The 24,087-nt window shown below is 40.3% G+C and overlaps 1 protein-coding gene across 1 annotated transcript in view; it reads right to left on the bottom strand.

Moving 5' to 3' along the window:
• Positions 1–2,573: 2,573 nt before the first annotated feature.
• Positions 2,574–24,087, bottom strand: part of syt7b (synaptotagmin VIIb) — a 110,754-nt gene continuing 89,240 nt past the window's right edge. The window contains exons 7-13 of the mRNA XM_080424720.1: positions 9,270–9,408; positions 7,587–7,845; positions 6,613–6,782; positions 6,197–6,311; positions 5,754–5,953; positions 3,237–3,370; positions 2,574–2,851 (exon numbers count right to left, since the gene is read on the bottom strand). Coding sequence (XP_080280846.1) covers positions 3,266–3,370; positions 5,754–5,953; positions 6,197–6,311; positions 6,613–6,782; positions 7,587–7,845; positions 9,270–9,408 — 988 coding nt within the window. The 3' untranslated portion in view covers positions 2,574–2,851; positions 3,237–3,265. The remainder of the gene's footprint in view (positions 2,852–3,236; positions 3,371–5,753; positions 5,954–6,196; positions 6,312–6,612; positions 6,783–7,586; positions 7,846–9,269; positions 9,409–24,087) is intronic.

The raw sequence follows: 24,087 nt of genomic DNA, 5'->3' as shown, positions 1-24,087 counted from the left end.
CCATTGGAATGTAATGTTTTGTCTGTGTTCAGAATGCCATGTCTGCACACAGGAGAACAGTGGGGAGAAGACGTGACTGTGTTCCCAGTTATTTCAGGATGCTCTGCTAAGACCTGAGACGCAAGCTAACAGTGATGCAGAAGAGGTGATGATCAGCTTCTGTCTCACCTTTTCTCCCCAACACTTCAGAGAGCAAGCGAGCATATGGTGTTATAAGCAGGCTTAAGGCGCACACGGAGCACTTTTGTGCCAAAAAGCATATGTGCACGCAGCACGACGAGCCGTTGAGGAAACGTCAGCCGTGATGTTGAGGAGGAGCCTCGTTTTTAATGTCACGATCTCTGTGGGTTGGTGGTCCATGGGTCTGATCTAATCTAGATAGTACTTTGTGTAGTTTGAGTGTCATTCATAGCCTACTTCTACATGTCATACGAATAGATTAGGCTATAATATTTTATATGTATAGGTCATGTGTTTATACAGTATATAGATATACAGTATACTGTAAAGAAAGAAATATATATATACCCGTCGCTGTCGGGTGGAAACCTTGTATGAACCAAACCATTTATTTAAAGAAAAAGTTAAATAGTGAAAATAGCTGATCTACAAGCTCACCGCTCGCCGCATCGCGACACGTTGTGAGCTTGTAGATCTGCTATTTTCACTACTTTTGTGCAAAAAAAAACATAAAAAGTTAAAATATGGAGATTCAAGGTTTTTACCCGGCAGCAACAATATACTGTACATAAACAGTATAATAGCCTAAGGGCAAGATGTTTTATCTAGGGTTGTGCAGGTCAAGCTCCTTTGCAACATTCTGCCAACTATTCACACTCAGTGCTCACCTCTAATAATAGATTTGCCACCTCCCAAAACAAACAAACAGAAGCTAAAGCTTCTATTTATGAGTCCAAATCACTGCTGCTTCCTTTACTTAAATGACAAAAAAAATTATAAATTATATCACATTTCTTTGTACATCTGTATCATTTTATACAGAATAAAAACAGTAAACAATGTTGTTCCGTAAAACTGGCAAAATAGAACTCAGTGCAGATATACACACAGAGGGACTCACAGTAAATACATACAAGCACACAAACTAACATTCAGATATTGACACTCATACACAAACACACACACACACACATCCAAGAGACAAAAACAAACAATGGAATGTCATTTTTTCCCCAAGATATTATTACTCTTGTATACTGTCATTCTAGCCTGGTAAACCCTCCCTCCGGAAATCTCATTTCTATTTGATCTCCTGGAATCAAATAGAAATGAGATTTCCGGAGGAAGGGTTTACCAGGCTACTGTCATTCAGCCACTTAACATGTCTTGGAGGCTTGGAGGAGGTCACGTTCACACTCTGGATCAATGAACAGATTCACAGTCATGACGTCTGGTTAACCACTTAAACCCTATACTGTACTTAGTTCAAATCCATGAACGACAATTTGGTGAATTTATTGATTTGCTATTTTTGGGTTTGAATGTTACCCCCAGAATAGGGATGCTAGGGTTCAAGTGGTTTTAACTACCCCAAAGTTCAAATTCCCTGTTGACTCATAGACCTGCATATAAAAACAAAACAAAAAAAACAAATACTAATTCAGACTGTTTCAAACATGTTTCTTTCTGGTTAATTGCACATAATGATGATGAAGAAATTATAAATAAAAACATAAAAAAAATACCAGAGCTCTCTTGTCATATTAATCATTAGTATTTCACCTGGTGACCTCCCCAAGGCATTATTTTTCTCTTCAATACATAGAATTTTAATAAAAGCTTATTTTCACTACTATTTTCAAGGGTAGATGATGTGGTCATCATTATTTTAGCAGTGCAAGCCCAATACACTCACACAAGAGGCATTTCACACAAACACACAAACTTTCAATAATGCATGTACATGTACACTTTCTCTCTCTTTCTCTCTTTCTATTTCTATACTGCACGCACGCACGCACACACACAAACAAACACACACATACGTACGTATGTACACACACACACACACACACACACACACACACACACACACACACACACACACACACACACACACACACACACACACACACACACACACACACACACACTTTTGGAAGCTGGCTTTTTGCTTATTTTATCTGTCTCTGGAAGAACATGTTGATTCTCTTTAAGTTCTTTTAAAAACAAAAACAAAAACATTAACATTAATTACTTTACTCTTTACTATCCTCAAGGGATTCCTTTCCCTGAAAATAGGAATGTCTTTTTTGCCATTGTTCTGTCATTTTATCCTTTTTTGTCAAAGAACTTAATTTGGGTTTACAGCACAGTACCCACAGCACGCACAGACAACAAGGGGTTCCAGCCAAGGGAGAATCATTACAGCGGTGTCAGAGAAATGAAAAAAGAAAGATAGAAAGAGAGAGAGTGATCAAACAGCTGAGTGGGAGGAGTGACACAGTCCAATTCAAGTCCGATTCCACAGTCAATACGGACCATCACTCTTCTATTGCCCGTGACGGTTGTCTTCATTTTTCAGATTGCATTGTGGGTAATAGAGGAAAAGCAATGGCCAGGGGGGAGAACATGAAACAAGATTCGGGGTAGTTTGGCAGTGGCAACATGGAGACAGAGAGGAGATGGACATTTCCTGTGAGTCAATGGCTTTACTCAGGTCAATACCTGTCATACGTATGTATTTGAAGGCTGTCCCCCTCACCCCTTGTCACCTCAGAACAATGGATGGTTATGACATCAATTTGATCCTGTTTGGTTTGGTTGTTTGTATCCATGAGGTGACAGTTACTGTAGCACTGCTGCTCAGATCAGTAAGAGCTTACAGGACCTGGAGAAGAAAAGGCGAAAAGAAAAGAAAGGAAAGAATGTGTCCGACGATAGTGAGAAAAACAATTTTGTCTGTGGAGGGCGGCACAATAAAATGGTTGTTTTGGATGAATGTCCTGCCGCCAGCAAATCAGTCTTGTTCAATAACGTGAGGAAGGGGGAACTGTGGTCAGGCTCAGGTGTGATAATGCAAGTCGCAGAAGTCCAAGATTTAGGACTCAACACAGTAACAGAAAATGTACATGGACTGAGGGCAAAGGGGCAAGAAAGATGCCTGAGAATGTAGAAATGACAGTTTGCAGCCCCAGACTGTAGTTTGGGGTAAATACAGTATGTGCTGAGGACAGGGATTGAGGGACTGATGCGTGAGTCTAGAGGGGACGTACTGTATTCTAGGCAGTTGTTGCTGGGTCTCTCAGGCCTTGAGAGAATGCCACTGGGCGACGGCAGCGCGAGGACGACCCATCATGTCTTTCCAGTGTTTCACCTCCGCAGGGCCGCTCTTCCATGACAGATAGATCTGGCAGAGAGATGGAACGAGACAGAGAGAGGATGAGAGAAAGAGATGTAACCATGATCGATGTTACAGAGATGATTACACTTCTAGAAAAGCGTGTCAAAGTAGTAGGTAAAATAAACTCACTGGAAGTCTGACGTTGTGTCCTGCTATCACCATTTAACCCGTCATTTAACCTAACGTGAAAATTAACCATATCTAGAGCAGGGAAGGAGCAATAGTTGGAAAGGAATATGTACAGTATATGTGTCACTTGGAATATTCTGGTGAGAGAAAAACCATGACAAATAAACAGAGCTCTCTTGTCAAGTTGATACATAATGTAGATTGAGAAAGTGAGCTTTAACACAAGCTGCTGCTGGTCTTCTACAAGGATGCAGTACATACCCGGAGGTGGTTTTAGTGTCCTTAAATGAGTAGTTCACCCCAAAAATTACGTATTCTCTATCAATTACACACTCCATGAAGCCTTGAATTCATGGAGATTTTATTGTTTTTGTCGCATTCCTAAGCCAATAAGTCTCCTATTGACCGATGACCCGGTCATCAAATTATTAGCTCAGGAATGCGACAAAAACTAAAACATCTCCACGAATTCAATGCTTAATGGGGTGTGTAATTGATAGAAAATAAGTCATTTTTGGGTGAACTACTGCTTTAAGCCAATAATTGAATTTTGTATGAACGTAGAATAATAGCTTGGAGGCCTTTTGGCTGCTTCACGGCCTGAAAATCACCATGTCACAACCGTGACATGCCCATATATGGAGACTATTTTGGCGCGCTGGCAGTTATATCAATCTAGCTGGTGTCACACTCTGACAACGCTCTGTAGCCTCACACAGAACTCCATATAAAGGGCATACAAGGGACACGGACAGACAGATACAGAAATCTCCTTACATGAGCATAAAAAAGGGACACAGACAAACAGACGGGTACAACGGGTACAACGAGTGTTGCATAACCAGGTGTGGAATGCATTCCCTACTTGCATTGTGTCCCGACTTGCATGGTCCCCGACCCCAAGTGGGCCGAGTAGGTGTAGTATAGCCAACAGCTATTTGTCTGTAGATGATGAGTACATCCTGTGCTCTGTCCTTCACTAAGGGACGAATGGCCTATAGCTTCCAATGAACAATGGATTCACTGGGATACGACAGTGCTTGGTACTACCAGCTCAGGGGCCTTGTGGTTAGAGTGTCCGCCCTGAGATTTGGGATGTTGGGGTTTGATTTCCCGGCTGGGTCGTACGAAAGACTATAAAAATGGGACCCAATGCCTGCCTGCTTGGCACGTAGCATCAAGGGACATACTAGCGTCATGTCCAGGGGGGTTAAATTGTACATCATCATGGCTGGGGGGACTTGTACTGTACATCGAGCCGCCTCGCGCTACAGAAACAGGATTCAGGCTCCTGCCCTATGGTCCAAAGGCCATCTGATTGGGGGCGGGCTATTTAAACTGCTCGATCAATGCTCATTCCTTTTTGCTGCTGCTCTGCCATCTTGCTGCTCTGATATGCTGCTGCTCTGCTGCTGCTTTGTGCTCTTCTAAATGAAGTGTTTGCTCCCACCACCACCCCAGCATCCACCTCTGGGCTCTGTTTCTGTATGATTCCCTTTGGAGGTCTATTTAATTCCCTGTATCTGTTTAGCAAATCATTTATTATAATATTTCCTGCTTACAGGGAATGAATTAAATGAGACAGAGCCTTGACGCTAAATATGCCTATAAATATTTATGCTAAATATATTTATGCTCAATAAATGTATTTATTCAATCCAAGAGTTGTCTGACTGAAATAGCACCTTTCTTTAAAGCGCTTTACAAGGTGCATTAAATTCAACCATTCACACACCCATTCAAACACCTCATTGCGAGCATTTAGGTGTTCAGTGCTTGCTCAGTTCAGTGCTTGCTCAAGGACACCTCAACATGCTGCCAGGAGGAGCCGGGGATCGAACAGGAAACCTTCCGAGCCGGTCACTCTACATCCTGAGCCATGCACTGCTGCACAAATGGTCTACTTATACATACATAAAGGGCACATAACCTATAGTTAGATAACCCATTAACCCTCACATTCATATTGGGCACTTGCACGAATCTAGGGACATGTTTTGGGTTTCATTGAGAGGGCTGAATTTGCCATTTTTTCACAGAGAACGACTGTGTTATTGCATGAATAAACAAGTAGCCTGCATGCATATACTACAGTATAGCCTAATCAAAGTGCATGACTCTGGAGGACGTCGGTATGTCTGTGTGTTACCAGCAGGGGTCAGTGTAGACTTGATAAGTTATCAGTTGGTGGTGGTCTGCTATGGTGAGTGAGCAGCAGACATAAAAGGAGAAGGAGGTGGAGATGGAGAGAAGGAGGTACCTTCCCAATGACATCATTGCGACTGAGCTTGTCCTTGTCCATGACGGTGATAATAATGGTGGTCTCCCTCAGCACGTGGGCGGGCACGTCGAAGGGGAAGGTCTCGTTGAACACGGGGTTCAGACAGCGCTTCATCGTCACTGTCTTTTTCTTCTCCACTTTCTTGTCCTTGTGCATCAACCACACCTTCACATATGGGTCTGAGGGGAGGGAAACGGGACTGTTTGCATGATTATACCTTTTGCTTTTGTACCTTACACTGCTGGCGATTACACAATGTAGGCTGAAACTACTATATTTTTCATACCACTCCCTGTCTACGAAAATGAATATATTCTGTAAAATATTATAATTTCCTAACTTTTACGTATCATATGAGAAGATGAATGTGCAGACTAGAGGAATCAATACATGTATGTTTGAAGTTGAAGGAACTGCTATACCAGAGGTGCCTCCGATATCCATGGCTTTCAGATTGCGGGCTTTGATAATGGTCACAGCGATGGTGTTGGCTGTAGGGTTGTAGCACAGAGACACCAGAAGATCGCCTCGACTCCCCTGAATCAAATACACACAACGGAGCATTAGTCACTTGCACTTCTCAAATGTTTCTTCCTACTTGCTGGTGTTTATTGAATAATTCCTTCTCATCCTGGCTGTGCTCTCTCCATCTACAGTCCAACCAGCTCCAGTTTCTATCTCCATCACGTCCCCACATCTCCCCTGGGAAAGCCACAGCAGCCAGCAATGACATCACCAGTCACATTCTGTCCTATCTTCTCTGTCCACCCCCTCTCTCTCTCTCTCTCTCTGCCTTTCTTCTCATCCACTTCCATCCCTCCCCCTCTTCTTTACTCACGCTGCCATCAGTGCATGGTTTGAGCTCCTTCCAGAAGGTCTGCATGTTGGCCAGGTCCAGTTTGTTGAGGGGGATGGACACCTCTCCTATGGGATCGTTCCTGCTGAAGCGGTCGTAGTCCAGAACCTGCAGGTACAGGGTCCGCTGGACCACCTTCTCATATGGGAACCCTTTGGGAGAGATAGACGACCCACTATTGTATAACAACTGTGCTATATAACTTCAACATGGTCATCTATTAATGCACATATTGCACGCACGCACGCACGCACGCACGCACGCACGCACACACACACACACACACACACACACACACACACACACACACACACACACACACACACACACACACACACACACACACACACACACACACACACACACACACACACACACACACACACACACACACGCATGTCATTATTATGTCAACAGACTTTCAAACATTTTCCAAACATTAAAACAATTATCAGATCTACAAGCTCATAATACGGCATTTTGCAATCGGGTCCACAGCCATAGGTTATGGAAGTTTGGGATTCCTTGGCAGTTTGGGAACCCCAGTATTAATGCATGCCATGATGACAGAACAGCTTACAGCTCTGTGTGTCTGCCCACCGGTGTTGTTGTGGGCACAATGTGAAGCGGAGTGCCTTACACATCCGTAACTGTGGTATAATCACAATATACAGCATCACAGCCTTGAGTGTATAATTGCTTGCCAGTGATTACAGTCAAATTCACCCACATTTTAACCAAAACCTAAAGATTATACAACCGAGAACATCAACACATTACAAAGGGAAGGTCCAATCCCACTGTGTTATATGTACACAGTAAAATCCTATGTTAATTTTACTCAGAGACTGTAAAAATTGACCTGTACAGGTATTCATACTGTATATTCCAAAATAAAAAATATCAAACATCAGAATGAGTATATCAGGCATATTGTAGTGAGTAAGATATCAAACCTTCAAACAGGAAGGTCTCATTCCAGTGGGGATTGAGATTCTTTCTCTTGACTTTGGTCTCCAATTTGTGCTTCTTGTCAGGCAGAAGGTAGAGTTTGACAAAGGGGTCAGATGTGCCAGAGAAGTCTTTAGCAGGCAAATCTTGGCCCTTGAGAACCTTGACAGTGAGGGTGGAATCCTGGAAGTTGTACCCCACACTGAACTGGACACGTCCCAGCTTCTCTACCTCTGGGCCATCGTCCTCAGAACCAGGAGACAACTAAGAAGGACAGATAAGGAAAGAAGCTATACTTTCAGTGAAGACATTTGGCGTAGAGTGAAAAAAGAAGGGGGCCAAGTATAGAGCCCTGGGGGACCTGGACAAAGAAGTGTAGAGTTGAAGTGGTTAAAAGGGATATGAAACTTCATAGCACCTTCCCTTTCTTTTGTTTAATTTATTTTTCTTTCTTTTATATATTTTTTAAGATATATAAAGAGAAAAAGAAGAACAGGGGGAGAGAGATGGGGAGAGACATGCAGCAAAGCATGCATACGCCAGCCATCCGGGCCTGCCTTGTGATTTATAACTGTAAATACAATTTTATGTATTAACTCCAGGGAGATTAGCAATCACTATGGCGGAAGCAAATGGAGAAAACTTAAAACTTTTTTTTAACAACTTTTAATAGCATCATTCCCTCACATGTGTCATATTGCCACTGTTTTTCTCAGACCTTAGAGCTTCATGGTGCAGGCTAGAGCAGAACCTCCCAGAATGAGTATTAAGTGTCACCATGGTGAACTCCTCAGATATGCCATTCAACAACCCACATAATTACACATGGCTCATCTCCATGCCTGCAATATTCACACAGAACAGATTGCATGTTCTTCCACTGCTAATTAGCCACGATTGCTGAATAAGGCATATACAGTGTTTCACCCACTCTGTGTCATTCCACAGTGATAATTACGTTTCCCTTTGCTAAGATATTGCCCTTAATTCTAGGCTTTGTGTTGCTCTATGGGTGCATCAGCTGAGGGATGCTGGTGATAGACGGCCCACTACCTAGATAGACGTAGGAGGGGGGAGGTAACGATTCAAGTAGCCTCTTCATAGGATTACACTTAACTGAACTATATCATGCTGGCTGAGAAATCCTTTACATGCTATATTTCCAGAACCAGCGCAACATGTGCATAATCTAAACCTTGCTTGCTCAGTTGATGGTTGTGTATTATTATCGATCATGTTTGGAAAAAGTAGATAAAAATAATGGGCTCAATCTCTTCAATCAAACTCATAAATGATTTGTATGTCCCACACAATGTGGAAAACAGATCTGGTATGCTATGCTTACTAATGAGCTATGTTAATGGTGTTATCCCAACGGAATGTCAGTGGTGTTCCAGAAGGAGTATGGTGTGTTCATGCTGGTGTGTCAGTGGTATTCCAGAAGGAGTATGGTGCGTTCATGTTGGTGTGTCAGTGGTGTTCCAGAAGGAGTATGGTGCGTTCATGTTGGTGTGTCAGTGGTATTCCAGAAGGAGTATGGTGCGTTCATGTTGGTGTGTCAGTGGTATTCCAGAAGGAGTATGGTGCGTTCATGTTGGTGTGTCAGTGGTGTTCCAGAAGGAGTATGGTGCGTTCATGTTGGTGTGTCAGTGGTGTTATAGTAGGAGTATGGTATGGTGTTCATGTACCATGAGCTGGTCACTGGTGACAGAGTTGGCCAGATCAGACACAGAGGAGTTGGCATCATGGCTCGGTCCGTGGCGGCGTCCTGTCTCTTCAGGAGTCTGACCCTTAGGGCTGTTGCCTGGCTTGTTACCTAGAGTCGAGCTATTGAAAGTGTGAACACACACACACACACACACACACACACACACACACACACACACACACACACACACACACACACACACACACACACACACACACACACACACACACACACGTAACCACCTGGATTAAAACCTGGTTCTCCTGCATGGGAAATAAAACATTTACTCCTAAAGGAGAATCCCCCTTGGCCAAGGGACATATTAGGCTTATGATCTTCAGACTCTGCTACATTTAAGCCCCTTTGACTCCCCTCCATTGGGAAACCCAGGTCTAGCTCATGGCACGCATGCATGCATGCACGTACGCAGACGCACGCACGCACGCACGCACGCACACGCACACACACACACACACACACACACACACACACACACACACACTGCACATGTGTAACAATTACCACTATTCCTTTCACACATACATTTAGGCTGGCTCCCGCACAAAACTTTGGCCAACAGCTGTGATCAACTTTACACTGGAAGTAATATTTAAATCATTAAAATAATCAGAGAGAAAGAAAGAGGTCAAATGTGTTACATAAAAAACACAGACAATAGCGGAAGGTAAAGGGAATCTTTAACGTTACTCCTAGAACATACAGTGAACATAACTTGTTCCCAGGCTTGGCGAACAGGGGACATGCAAACAGCTGACACTATGCTCACTAAGGCACTATGGCTAAGGCTCAGAGAAGGACAATGATCAGCACTTCAGTCTATGAGAGAAGGGAGACTGAAAGAGATAGAGTGCAGAGAGGTGAGAGACACACAGAGAGTGACAGAGTGCAGGTGATCTGTAAAAACAACGGTTGAAGAAGTAAGATTAGGACAGGGCAGGAAAGATGAGCTGAGGAGTAGAGATAGATAACGTTTCTGCGCACAGAGAGTGACAGTGTGAAGGAGAGGATCTGTCTTTGTTAAGACTTTGAGGATTTATAGAATGAACAGTGGGAGGTTACTGACTGAAATTAATGTGAGATTGAGACATTGACAGACACAAACAACAGAGCGTAAACAGAAACAGACGAGAGGGGAGAGCATGAAAACAGACTACAAAAACAATAAACACAAGAAACTGAAAAATAGAGGGAATCTGGAGAGGGAAAAAGGAGGGGGGAAAGGAAGTAGGTGAGTGAGGTAATATGGAGAGCAATGGTCATTATAATTCCACACTCAGACCTTTGCTTCTGGTGATCTGTCGGTCACGGTAGAACAGTGCAGCACAGATCAAGAGCCGGTCCAACAATATATACATATTGTTGTATATCTTCTGACAACAATATCAGAAGTTTATTTGAACAACAAGTCAAAATCACTGTGTGTTCTGCTATAAATTGCAATTATACTGTACATCAACTGCAAAACACAAAAGTGAGTGTAAAATATGAACGGCGTACCATGGAATCTGTGGAATTCCGTGTTGACTAGTTTATAAGAAAAAAATTGTCGACGGCAAATTGGTTGCTATGGTAACATTCATTTTCACATCTGAATAGAAATTCAGGCCCAAGGGTGAGGGTTAACAGTATAAGATGATCAGATAGATCAGTGCTTTCTTTTTACACTTGAGGCTCCCGAAAGAGTTTTATCTTTTCTCATGAAGGCAATCTTTCAGAAAAGAAAAGAAAAGAAAAGAAAAGAAAAGAAAAGAAAAGAAAAGAAAAGAAAAGAAAAGAAAAGAAAAGAAAAGAAAAGAAAAGAAAAGAAAAGAAAAGAAAAGAAAAGAAAAGTTATAGGCTGCTGCAGATATGAATTACACTATTTGTTGAGTGGAATTCATCTTTACGCTGTTCATTTGACGATGTTAGCATGTAAGTCACTGTGATTGCCACATCTGATTTTAGAAGCTGCTCCGATAATTTCTCCTGACAAGGAAATGCTACGACCATGCAGGGCTGCTGATTAATGAGTCCTGGCTTGCAAACATGCAGTTAATGTTGTTGTTATAATAAACCACTCTTAGCTTTATATTCTGAAAGCAAACCAGTTGTGCGGGATCCAGTGGATCCATTTCCCTTCTTGTACAGGTTCAACTGCATCCATGCCTCTTGCTTTGCACAGTAGATATACTTGTCAACTGTGTCACTCTCTTAGGAGTCTATAAATTCTTCCTTCTAGGTCTGGTTGGGCTGTCATGGACGTCTACTACATCAGCTCCTAATGCACGAGAGACTCCATAAATCTTGAACAATCTAGAACCTCACATTAACACAGCCTGGCAGTTCCTCCATTATTTACAATAGAGCAACATGCTCTAGCACTGCGCTATAGTGATCGCTTGGCAATATACCAGCTGAACCCAGTAGCACATGCAATGCCTGGCACAGTTTACATAAAAACTGGAGTCCTCTCTACTGTGTGTGTGCAATATATTATGCATGCTCATTTCTTGTGCAGACACTGACTGCTCACTGCATGCTGCAGCATACCAAGGATTATCCCTAATTGTCACATCTGTCTGTGCGAATAACTTATTTTACCACATAATGTCAGAGACACACAAAAGCTTTATGGAAGCAAAATAGCAATATAGAAGCTATATGGCATTAGCTAAATGGAAGACAACAAGTGGACAACGTTGAATGAGCAGTTAATGGAGAAATCGATCATCTTATCAGTCCTATCTCTTCCGGATCAGACAGACAGACTTTCAGACATTGCAGGCAGGGGACACAGGAAAATAGATAATGCTAGAAAAACAGGGTGTTGGACAGAGGGAATGCAGTATGACATATAATGAATGCTAATGAAGGCAGCCAGTTGGTCTATCGGTCAAGCAGGCAGCTGAATGCAGTGATCCATCAATATCCTGAACTAAACAGCCCAGAGAGACGATTTATAAATAAGAAATACAGGCCAAACATAACATAACCCCCTAGATTCTGGTGAGTGAGCTATATCCTGAAGATGAATAAATTATTAACCCAGAGTCTATGTATATAATATGATATATAAAGTATGAACTGGGTATGTATAAATGATCTCATCTGTAGTTTTAGAAGAACTCAAGTTGAAACAAGAAAAATCAACATCTTCATCAAACATCTGGATTGATCGTTAAAATAAACAACAAATACAAATTGTATTTATTTATGATTATTAATCAATCATATATATATATATATATTTTTTAATTCAATATGTTTAAGTGATATGTTCACATGTTTGTCCTAAACCACATGAACCCTATAGCATCCCTGTTCTGGGCATGTCATAATAGGCGAACATTCTGCAAAAATAGGCAAATATTCGGCAAAGATATTCTGTATTTTCAGTGAAGAAAGTACCACTTATATTACTACTGTATATACTTTGTTGACACAAAGTATATACAGTATAGGGTTTAACTGGTTAATTCCTGAAGGATTGGATGGTCTGAGAAGAAATTGGATGGTCTATTGCAAACTTTTCAGCTCAAGATTCAAGATTGGTGTTGCCCAGGTACAAAAATACATTACGAATTAATTACTTAAGCTATTTAATAGTCAAAATAGCCGATCTACAAGCTCACAGTGTGTCGCAACATGTTGCGAGCTTGTATCTTCTACTTTTGTTATTTCTTAAACGTCTTAAATTCATTTTTTAGTTTTTTGTTTCTGTTTTGAAAATAGTTCAAAAACTAAACAAAAAAACAAAAACAAAAAAACTGACCAATAAAAACGGGTCCGTAACCCAAAAATGATAACCTGGAATCCAGACGGAGGCGCTTGTTCGGCATTTTTTTTTTTTTTACTTCGCCTGTCCGTCTGGCAGTGATCCGATTTGAGACTTATTTCCAAATGTCACCTGTTATGTAGGCACATCATTTCTGGTTGGATAGTGCTCAACGAATCACCATAGAAAGGGAAGGCTCTGTCCCGCCCCGCCCACAGACCAATCAGAATCCTCGGTGCCTGGGTGTTCTAGACAGCCCCTTTCAAATAGGATGACTGCCAGACGGACAAGCAAAATGAAAACAAACAAAAAACAAAACAAACGATGAACGAGCGCCTCCGTCTGGATTCCAGGCTACAAAAATGTGTCCTGACCCATTGTTTGGGAAACAGTGGTCTAGTGCACTACAGGAAGGCGTCCACTTGTTAGTGGTCCTTCTGGCTCAGCTCAGTGACATGAAGTTACCGTGGGAGGCATAAATAGATATGTTGGGGCACTGAGTGTGTAGGCAGCACACACACACACACACACACACACACACACACACACACACACACACACACACACACACACACACACACACACACACACACACACACACACACACACACACACACACACACACACACACACACACAGCTCAATATCTCAGCATGACCTATGATAATATCCTGTAACCTTATTCCAGGCCAGAGAGGTTTGCGTCAGGTTGGAGAGAGAAACAACAGCTCCCTTCCCATCCCCAAAATATGCACAACACTCATCGTCTCCTCACACCATTTGCCATCACTCAAATTTGATGACACACTCACTCCAGCATAGCTGCACAAATATGCAAAATAAGGCATATTAACACAAACAGATTTGAATTTACTGTACATAAAGATGTGCATACATATATGTGGTGTTCAACATCCATCCACCACCCCTTACTCATCCACATCCACATCCACACGCATGTACACGCGACGACTTTGACCCGCAATGGTACAGAATTGCTGGACCAGTCACAATGCAGCACTACACAATAAAGACAACTTTAGAGGTAAACTTTAAAAGCATGACAATTTGGTGAGAAATTTGTACTAACCACGGGTCCCTTTATTGCCATGGTGACTACCTAAAACACAAGAGTTACATCATTTATCCTTTAGGGGTTGTAGTAACCATGGCTACTGAAATGTGCACTGCTGAAGGTTGTACTCACTGTCATGATCACGTATTTTACTAGGGGTAGCAGTAACCATGGTAACTGGAGTCTTGAAGAAAAGATGGGTAGTAAAAACCAAGTTGCGCGATTAGTGTTGCTTGCAGAAAATAACTGATATGTATTTTAAATACTTTTTCAGCAACTTTTTCCACCACTGTTAGTTATGAGGCTTTAGTACCATGGAGTTAGACATACTACAATTGGTGAACGCCCACAGGGCAAAGGGCCCTGGAGTTTTGAACCTCTCCCATCAGGGCTCGTTAATTTCCACCATACCTACTGTACAGTACACCCCCCCCCCCCCCCCAACATGCAAAAATGTCCTCCTGGGCATGTGAGCTCACGCTAGAGAAGGCTGATTCACTATAAATGCCAAACTCTGTAGAAGATAAGTGCATGACAACCTCAAGCCATGTTGTGACACACGAAACAACAAGCAAAGACAGAACTCAACATCAGTATGAATTCTGCACTGCCCCTTTCCTCACTATTCCTCACACGTCTACCAGCAGTCCAGGTATGAGACGGGACAGGGTCTCACTCCTCAGGACATTGAAAGACTATAAACTAATGCGCGCACAGGCAGGCACGCATGTACGCACGCACGAGGTCCATCACAAGAGTTAGTGTCGAGGTGTCCTTGAGCAAGACACTGAACCCCTAATTGCTTCCGATGAGCCGGTTGGTGCCTTGCATGGTTCCCTCCGCCATCGGTGTATGAATGTTTGTGTGAATGGGTGAATGTAATGCACAATCTATGTAAAGCGCTTTGGATAAAAGTGCTATATAAATGCACCATTTACCATTTACCATTTAGCACAACAACCCCAGAGAATTAATCCACGCTGTTTAAAACTGAACTCAGACCTCTGACTTTATGACAAGGACTACCACAATCGACCACAACAGCTGTTTACATCACTGTGGAAAACACAAATACATTCCTTCACATTCTATGCCACAGGGTTACAGAGTAAACCACTGCAAAGAATGGCAAATGGTCTGCATTCCTATAGTGGTTAATACCTGACGAAGGCCACATCGGCCGAAAGTTGTTATTTATTGACCGCTCTATTTATTGAAATTGTGTTGGGAGCATCAAGACGGTGTGCTGACCTTCTCCTTTTGTTCACTGCATTCCTATAGTGCCTTCATCCAGAGCGCTTCCCATACTACCAGTCACACGCACATTGACACGCTGACGGCAGATGCCTGACAGCAGAGGCAACCATGCAAGGCACCAACGTGCTCATCAGGAGCAGTTACTGTAGGGATTCATTGTCTTACTCAAGGACACTACCACATGGAGGAGCTGGGGATCTCTAAGGTCTTAGCATTGATTGAAAACACTCAGATAGGTAAATGATGGAGTTAGAAATATATATGTTTTGTGGACCAGATTGATATGATCTAGAACTATCGATCTAACCAGTCAAAATTAATATAGTGATGTCTTTTTGGGCCTGTACTTTAAACATGCTTTCTGTAACTACTATACTTTCCCTACCAAGGCCATGTAGCTGGCTCCATAGCTATCTGGGGCCGGCTCCATAGGTTTCCAATCAGTAAAAACATGTCTTGGTCAACGCTTTGTGATCTAATGTCCTAATGACCTGTATCTCTGTACACGACCTATATCTCTGTATGACCTGACATTGTCACTAATTTACTCTGTCAGCTGTCACCCTGTCACAGATAAACCTGCCACATGTCCTATGATATCGAAGGGATAACTTGTTTATGAAACCATAAGATGTACACAAGGATACTATAAGATGAACAACAACTTATTATGATGACACCCTGATGCCTGACAGCTCATCCAATATGATCTGACGTCTGAGGGTCTTAACCAATCGTTAGGATCCACCTCATATCTGATGTCCGGACTCCAACTTGTGTATAAATACTATTGCCTGTCTTTGTAATGGGAGAGAGATATTTTTGCTGTACGGTGCCTCGTGGATTGATTCTTTCTCTTAATACAATGTCAACCTTTTAATTTGAGAACCGGCCTGTGTCTGTCTTTGATTTCGTCTCATCCTTTTTACACTGGGTTTTCAGCGGTTTAACTACAAATAGTTTTAATTAACATAGAGTAGGATTTACGACCCTTTATCAACTCTATTAATTGGTCCCTCGAACGGTTAAAGGCCTGTCCGACATTATTATCATAATTATTATTATTATTTTTCTCGGACGGTGCGTTTAGAATCAGCCTTAAAAAAATTTGATTTTTTTTCTCCCATCTTTCTTTTTCACGGTCGACTCTGAGGGGCTCCGGACGACTCCTCTTCGCGCGAGGACTCTTTCCGGTCAGCTATCTTAGAATTCAGCCTCTTTTTCACATATTGTTTTTGGAGACAAGCGGCTCACAGACATTCCTCAAACGTGTGGGGATTCTCCGTCCAGCTGACTACAAGACACAGGTTACCTTTTGGTTCGGTTCCATGCCTTATATTTTTGACATTGTATTAACTTTAACACAAGGCTCATTTGGCCGTACTTGTATATATACATATATATATTTTTTTAAAGTTATTAGTATTGTTGTTTTTGTTGTTTTAATTAATGCTTGTTGATTGCTTTTGGTGTGCTGCACACAAGAAAGTATGCTCCGCTCTGTATATGTTCATACATATACTGGATCCATACTTTATTTATACAAACATATTTGTTTCATCATTTCCCCGTGGCTCACCCTCTGGGTTTTTGCTGCGAGGTCTTGGTGCTTGCACAAAGGTGTTTGTATAATACGTTCACACCATTAGCCTTTACTTCTGGCCGTATACACCGGTAGCGCTGCTGGTTATACATGATATATTAATAGATTCGTGTCCCTCACCTCCTACTCATTCCTAATACTCAACTTGAGAGGGCTTTGTTGGACGTGTGAGGGCCTGCACAGTTATATTTGATATATGGAACACAGCGAAATTGCGTGTTCCCAAGATAGATGTCAGACTATCTTATTTTATTACAGCATAAGGTTCCAAAGCGGACACTCCTGTATAGGGTCCTGCGTTGACAGCTTATGCTTTGATTGATTATTATTATTTACTCTATGAGTACATGTTTTGTTTGTTTGTTTGTCTTGCATTGTGAGTTACATTGTGCCATTGTTCTGTGCATATAAACTCTCTCTCCATCCAACACCCTGGTCTTATTAAAATTCACCTTGGAGTAAACTGCAGCAGCTGGAGCCAAATTTTTTTCCCCCCGCCGAGCTGTTACTTTTTTTAGATCATTTAAACCTTGACACACACAGATATTTTCCGTGTGTGCCAATCAGAGGGGAATTATTATAGTATCATAATATAATCCAGATACACCATTCAATAATTTTTCAGTTTTAAACTTTAATATTTTGATTTCATTCCATTTTTCTAGAAAACAGCCACTTTTAAATCCAGGCAACCTCTGTATCACTAAACCAGCTCATCCAATCAGCCCTGCATACAGCTCAGCCATTTGGAAATTGCCGATCTACAAGCTCACAAGCTATTTCATCTCAAGCACTTCGCGCTTGTGGATCTGCTATTTTCAAAGGAAAAAATTGTGAATGGGGACAGGCTGCCTATTAAACACTTCTCACGTTGGTGTTTCACTCCACTCCGATACCATTTTTGTTTTTGGTACTTGGACCCAAGAACATGTCAGTGGATTGTGTAGTCTGCTCCGTGAGCACTTTGTTTAGAGATTTTGTCCTGCTTAGGAATTTAAACAAGGAAGATAACCGCCTGCACGGGGTTCAGTGGTGGAAGGTCACAAAGTAAATGTACTCAAGTGCCAAGCCAACCAAATCAAGGTAATATAACACACCCGGGTTACACCGCTGGGCCTTCGCCACCAGCAACAGGAATCATCTACCCTAGCCCACTCACTTCATAAAATTGAAATTAGAGGTTCATATACGTGTCAATATAGTATTTATGAAATAATCTGATACCTGTTACATTTATATTTACCAACGACGATTCAGATTGTTAACCCATTTAGTATTAATCTCTCACATTGGTTGTCCTGTTTTCATTAGTATTAATCTCTCACATTGTTGTCTTGTTCCCATTTATATGGGTCCCACTTTCAATTGTTAACAGAAATTTTACTCAAATATATACAGAATTAGTCCTTGATGTTACAGTATGTGCTCGCACTCCCCATACCACTGTTGTTCACTAATGTTGCTTTGTTTGTGTTTAGTGTCTATCCTCCCTGCTGGTTCTGGGGCCCTGGCCTTGGCTGTACACCCACCTATGACCTATGACGCTGCAGTGCTCTGGATGCCCTCCCCTTCTCTGCTGTGGCACCTGTACCTCCACGACACCCAGAGCGCACCAGCGTATTAATAATAATTGATTATTTGGCATTAATTAGTCCAGTTTCTGATGGGTTGGTTTTAAGTTATATATCTAATGTTTTTTTTTCTTTTCTCGTTAGTGTTTAGTTTTTTATTTTGTTTTGGTAGAGGGGGTTCTGCTTATGGCGACGGGGAAATATTTTCTGGCATAACAGATCCCACCCTTTTGTTTATTTGATCAACTCATCATTTTTTGACTTCATGTTAAAATTCCACCCTATAGTATTTTGTTGTAAAAACCTATGCATGTCTGCTCTTATGCCTCACAGCATCACATACCCCGGAAGAAGGCAGCCGAGATCCATTCAGATACAAATTACTGATTTTTTTTGTGACCCAAGACCGTATGGGATCAGAGGTCAGTGGGTTTCAGGGGGGATCACAATGAGAGGTAAGGTGCATTTTAACATCTTACGCCTCCTGTGCTCCTCTGAAACTTAAAAAAAAAAAAAATAATAATAATAATAATAATAATAATAATAATAATAATAATAATAATAAAATAAGATTTACACATTAATATGAATCCTGGTACAATTTGCTCAGTCGGTTTAAAAAATAAAAATAAAACATCTTAAGATATTTCGTTAGATTCCCAGAGTACACTAAAATACTCATTGTCAATTTACCCACTACTAAGTATATTAGATAATCAAATTCATCATAGGTTCTCTCAATCCCTTATCCAATACAGCCTCTCACTTCTCCCGTGTCTTATCTGTTTACATTCTCTTGTTCAGAGCTGTTCTCATAACAAAGTAGGCTATGGCTCACAGAGAGTACTTTAATACTATAATATTATGAAGGCTTGTTTTGAAAGTTTTTAAACATTTTTTTAATTTATTTTATAATTGATGAAAATATTACCATCTATATATTTTTTTTTTCATTTGGAAAGGAGGTAAGAGAAGGGTAGAACGAGCGTAGCCATTTGTGGCTCGAGGGTAGAAAAAAAGTGAACATTCTGAACTTGTGAGGGCCATTGGGCTCAATATAACTTGAACCCATTCCTTCAAATTACCGTGACTCCCTTATAGCAATATCTATCTATATATATATATAATATCAGTTTATTACTGTCCGCCTATCTTATTAATATTATTTCCTTTATTTTGACATCAATCCAAAAGTCACTAATACTAGCCAAACTCCGTTTCTGACTCATGAGCTGCAGATCATGAATCAAAAAGGACAGAGGTTAGATATTAAACTAATAAGACCATACAACCCCTCCATCCACCAATTATTCAACCCAAATTACTCCATTGAGGGATGGGTAGGGGATTTGTCCTCTACAAATTATACGTCCAAATTACTCCATTGAGGGATGGGTAGGGGATTTGTCCTCTACAAATTATACGTCCAAATTACTCCATTGAGGGACGGGTAGGGGATTTGTCCTCTACAAATTATACGTCCGATACTCCATTGAGGGACGGGTAGGGGCCTGTTCTACCAATTCGTCCGATACTCCACTAAGAGGGACGGGTAGGGGCCTGCACGTGTTCTACCAATTCGTCCGATACTCCACTGAGAGGGCTTTGTTTGACGGGTGGGGGCCTGTTGTCTTATATGGTTTGTTTTATTTTGACCACTGTAGATTTAAATCATCCATCCATTTAATATATTGAGCTTTAACAATAAGTTTTAAATGCCTTAAACAATACATTTTATATTCCATTGCCTTAACCTTCTGTTCTAATTCCTTGAACCATCAGTATAATTATTTTTGCCTTAAAAAATAAGTTTTAAATTCTTTTAAATATTTTGAATATAATTTAAAATAATAAGTAAACCAAACAGGTTAAAATCTTTTTCATTCCAAAATTAGTTTGTCGCTGAAATATCTATGTTCGGTATGTCTGTATGTATTAATGAACGAATGTTTTTTTTTCCCTCATTCTCCAGTCAGTTAGAACAAAGTAAAAATTTCCAAGGATCTGTCAGTGACAAATCATTAAGTTAGCGTCATTCGCCAATCCAAAATGGTCACTCTGGTCTCTTAAAACTCAATTTCCCATAATTCTTTCTGGTCTGAGACTCCATTTCCCATAATTCCTTCAGCAGGAAGTGTTAGCTTTGTGGTACGTTAGACACGTTTCCATGGCAACGTCATCCTACCAGCTACAGTCTCAAGTGAATTCCATTTAAAACAATTAAATTAACCCTAATAAGATTCAATTTGTTCTATATCAATATTGGGAAACATTAACTATAATATTAAGTTTATTATAAAGTCATTTTTATTTATTTTAAAAGTTTTGAAAGTATTTTATCATTGTAACTTAAGATATTTTGTGAGCTTGTAGATTTGCTAATTTTCAAAAGCTATTTTTCTGTTTTTATCTCATTTCAATATAATCTTCAGAACAAAGATGTTTATTCCTTATTTTTCATTGTTATATTTTAATTTTAAATATTTTAATTATAAACTTTTTACAGCAAATTCATTCTCTGACACACTATATATATATGGAATATATATTGTGTCAAGAGGAGGGAGTTGGTGAATATTTGATTTAAATGTGAATATTGGATTTAAATGTGATTTGCTTAATATCTTTTTGATGTTGTTTTTTGTCCTTTATCATAGTCATTTAACGATAAATACTAACTTACAGTCTTAGTCACATTCATCCATTTCAGATCTTGCCCCAGGAGTCATTGAAGTTTACAAAACCTCCCCATACAAAACCTCCCCAGGGGAGACTGAGGGTCTAAAACTCCGATGGACAACCGTTGTATTATATTTTGCAAATAGTTCTTAACTGTTTTAAACTACTTATGTTTTGTCAAATACATTTCATGTACACTTTCTACACACAGTAATTCTGTGGTTAATTCATTTACAGATTAAATAATCTTCCTGGTTAAATTGAGTGACAGAAGCCTCTCCTCTGCTCAAAGAGGAAAAGTAGGTCCTATACGTCTGTCTGTGTGAGTAAAGAGGCATCACGTGAGTTTTTCCCGCCATAAATTATTTTGCTTAGGGTTAAAATATCTACCCACAGTATTGCTTCAAGGAGAAGTAGGGCTAAAATTCGACTGAGCCTATACACACTTGGGGGCGGGACCTGAAACAACAACAAGCTTCTTGGAAACAAGACTATGTTGGCTAAAGTTCCTGGTGGTACATACATTGTGGGATTTTCAGGAAAAGTTAAAAGTTAAATAAATTCAGATCCTGCCATCCTGCAAAGGGATGGCCTTAAAAATAAAATAAAGAAAGGTTTGACAGATCTGTTTATAATTATAATACCTTATTCTGGGAACTTATGAGGTGATGTCATTTTTCTCATTTAACAGCATATAGAACCCACTTACCATTCTAATTATTCTATAAGTCTATGTAAGATTTCATCCTACTAACGCTGATTATTTACTCATGAAATATAACCATTTGGCTTCCAAATTAATAAACAGTACAGTTTTTTTTAAAGAAGTGAACCCTTATATCTGAATACATAACCATTTGTTTTTGCCCTTATAGTCCTTTAATACAATTTAAAAAGATATTTAAGTCTACATGTATCTGAATGTCCGTCTCCTTATATATTAATTAATTAATTACATTTTCTTTCGATGTCATCTTATCTACCAATCTAGCCCACAAGAACTTGGGATTGATGGAGTTAGAAATATATATGTTTTGTGGACCAGATTGATATGATCTAGAACTATCGATCTAACCAGTCAAAATTAATATAGTGATGTCTTTTTGGGCCTGTACTTTAAACATGCTTTCTGTAACTACTATACTTTCCCTACCAAGGCCATGTAGCTGGCTCCATAGCTATCTGGGGCCGGCTCCATAGGTTTCCAATCAGTAAAAACATGTCTTGGTCAACGCTTTGTGATCTAATGTCCTAATGACCTGTATCTCTGTACACGACCTATATCTCTGTATGACCTGACATTGTCACTAATTTACTCTGTCAGCTGTCACCCTGTCACAGATAAACCTGCCACATGTCCTATGATATCGAAGGGATAACTTGTTTATGAAACCATAAGATGTACACAAGGATACTATAAGATGAACAACAACTTATTATGATGACACCCTGATGCCTGACAGCTCATCCAATATGATCTGACGTCTGAGGGTCTTAACCAATCGTTAGGATCCACCTCATATCTGATGTCCGGACTCCAACTTGTGTATAAATACTATTGCCTGTCTTTGTAATGGGAGAGAGATATTTTTGCTGTACGGTGCCTCGTGGATTGATTCTTTCTCTTAATACAATGTCAACCTTTTAATTTGAGAACCGGCCTGTGTCTGTCTTTGATTTCGTCTCATCCTTTTTACACTGGGTTTTCAGCGGTTTAACTACAAATAGTTTTAATTAACATAGAGTAGGATTTACGACCCTTTATCAACTCTATTAGTAAACATAACAGTTCCATCTCCTTCTGTCATGAGCTAAGTATAGGTATTAATTGACAGGCGCATGGGTAAGTATACAAACAGATCAACAGGGATCCAGGAACAAGGACAAAAAGCAGAATAGGTCAATGTCTCCATACAGAGACCTACATACACAAGCAGTTCAGGTCGATAAAATGCAGTCTGTAATAGGCTGCTTGAGTGTGCTCCTGTTTTTGCTGTCCGCACAGTAAAATCCTCTGTGTTAATTTACCTCTGAGAATGTAATCAAAGTTATTTATTTTATGTAGATGTATGTAACTGCCATGTGTGAGAAATAGCTTTCTTAACACTGTTTATCTGGAGATGGCACTTACAAATCTACATGTCTTGTTTTCGGATCAGAGTTTCTTTTGCCATGCATAACTAGTTTGAAGACAGCGAAGAGCAAAAACAATATCAAATGCGAAGGATAGGACTGTTCAATTGCCAGAACCTTGTCACATTATAGCTGTGATTCTAGTAAAAAATACATTACTGTAAACAAATGTATATTCAGAAACCAGGTTGATGGCAGGGTGTTATTACAGCAAAGTTCTGGAGAGACAGGCAGCAAAGTATGACTTTTTTGTTCTTCCATTGTTCCATACTCTAGTTCTGTCAAGCTGTAGCCTATCTCGCTGAATCCATGGAGATGAGTTTCCTGGTAAAAGTAGAAACTAGATCTCTTTGGTGAATATCAGTAATGTTAAGGAGAACTACTGAGCTAAATAGGTCAGAATCGAATCAGATAATAAAATAAACATCCTCCGAGTGAGTGTTATAGAGGTCTAGTGTTACAATAGATGTGGCGTTAATGTGAATTAAATTATATTATGTTTTAATGATGATGATAATAAAAATGAACTTCAGATAGATAGCTTTATTGATCCCGCGGGGGAAATTCAGGCGCCAGATGTAGGCAAAGATGTACAATAGGTACAAAAGAATAACATCACAATAAAGACACCCTAAAAAAAATATGAATAAAGTATATAGATGTATGCATATACTGTACAATCATCCATTGGTGCAGAACAAGAGA

Source organism: Gymnoscopelus braueri, assembly GCF_963280865.1.
Source record: "Gymnoscopelus braueri genome assembly, chromosome: 1".
In the NCBI taxonomy this organism is placed as follows: domain Eukaryota; kingdom Metazoa; phylum Chordata; class Actinopteri; order Myctophiformes; family Myctophidae; genus Gymnoscopelus; species Gymnoscopelus braueri.
This window is presented reverse-complemented; position numbering and strand designations above follow the sequence as displayed.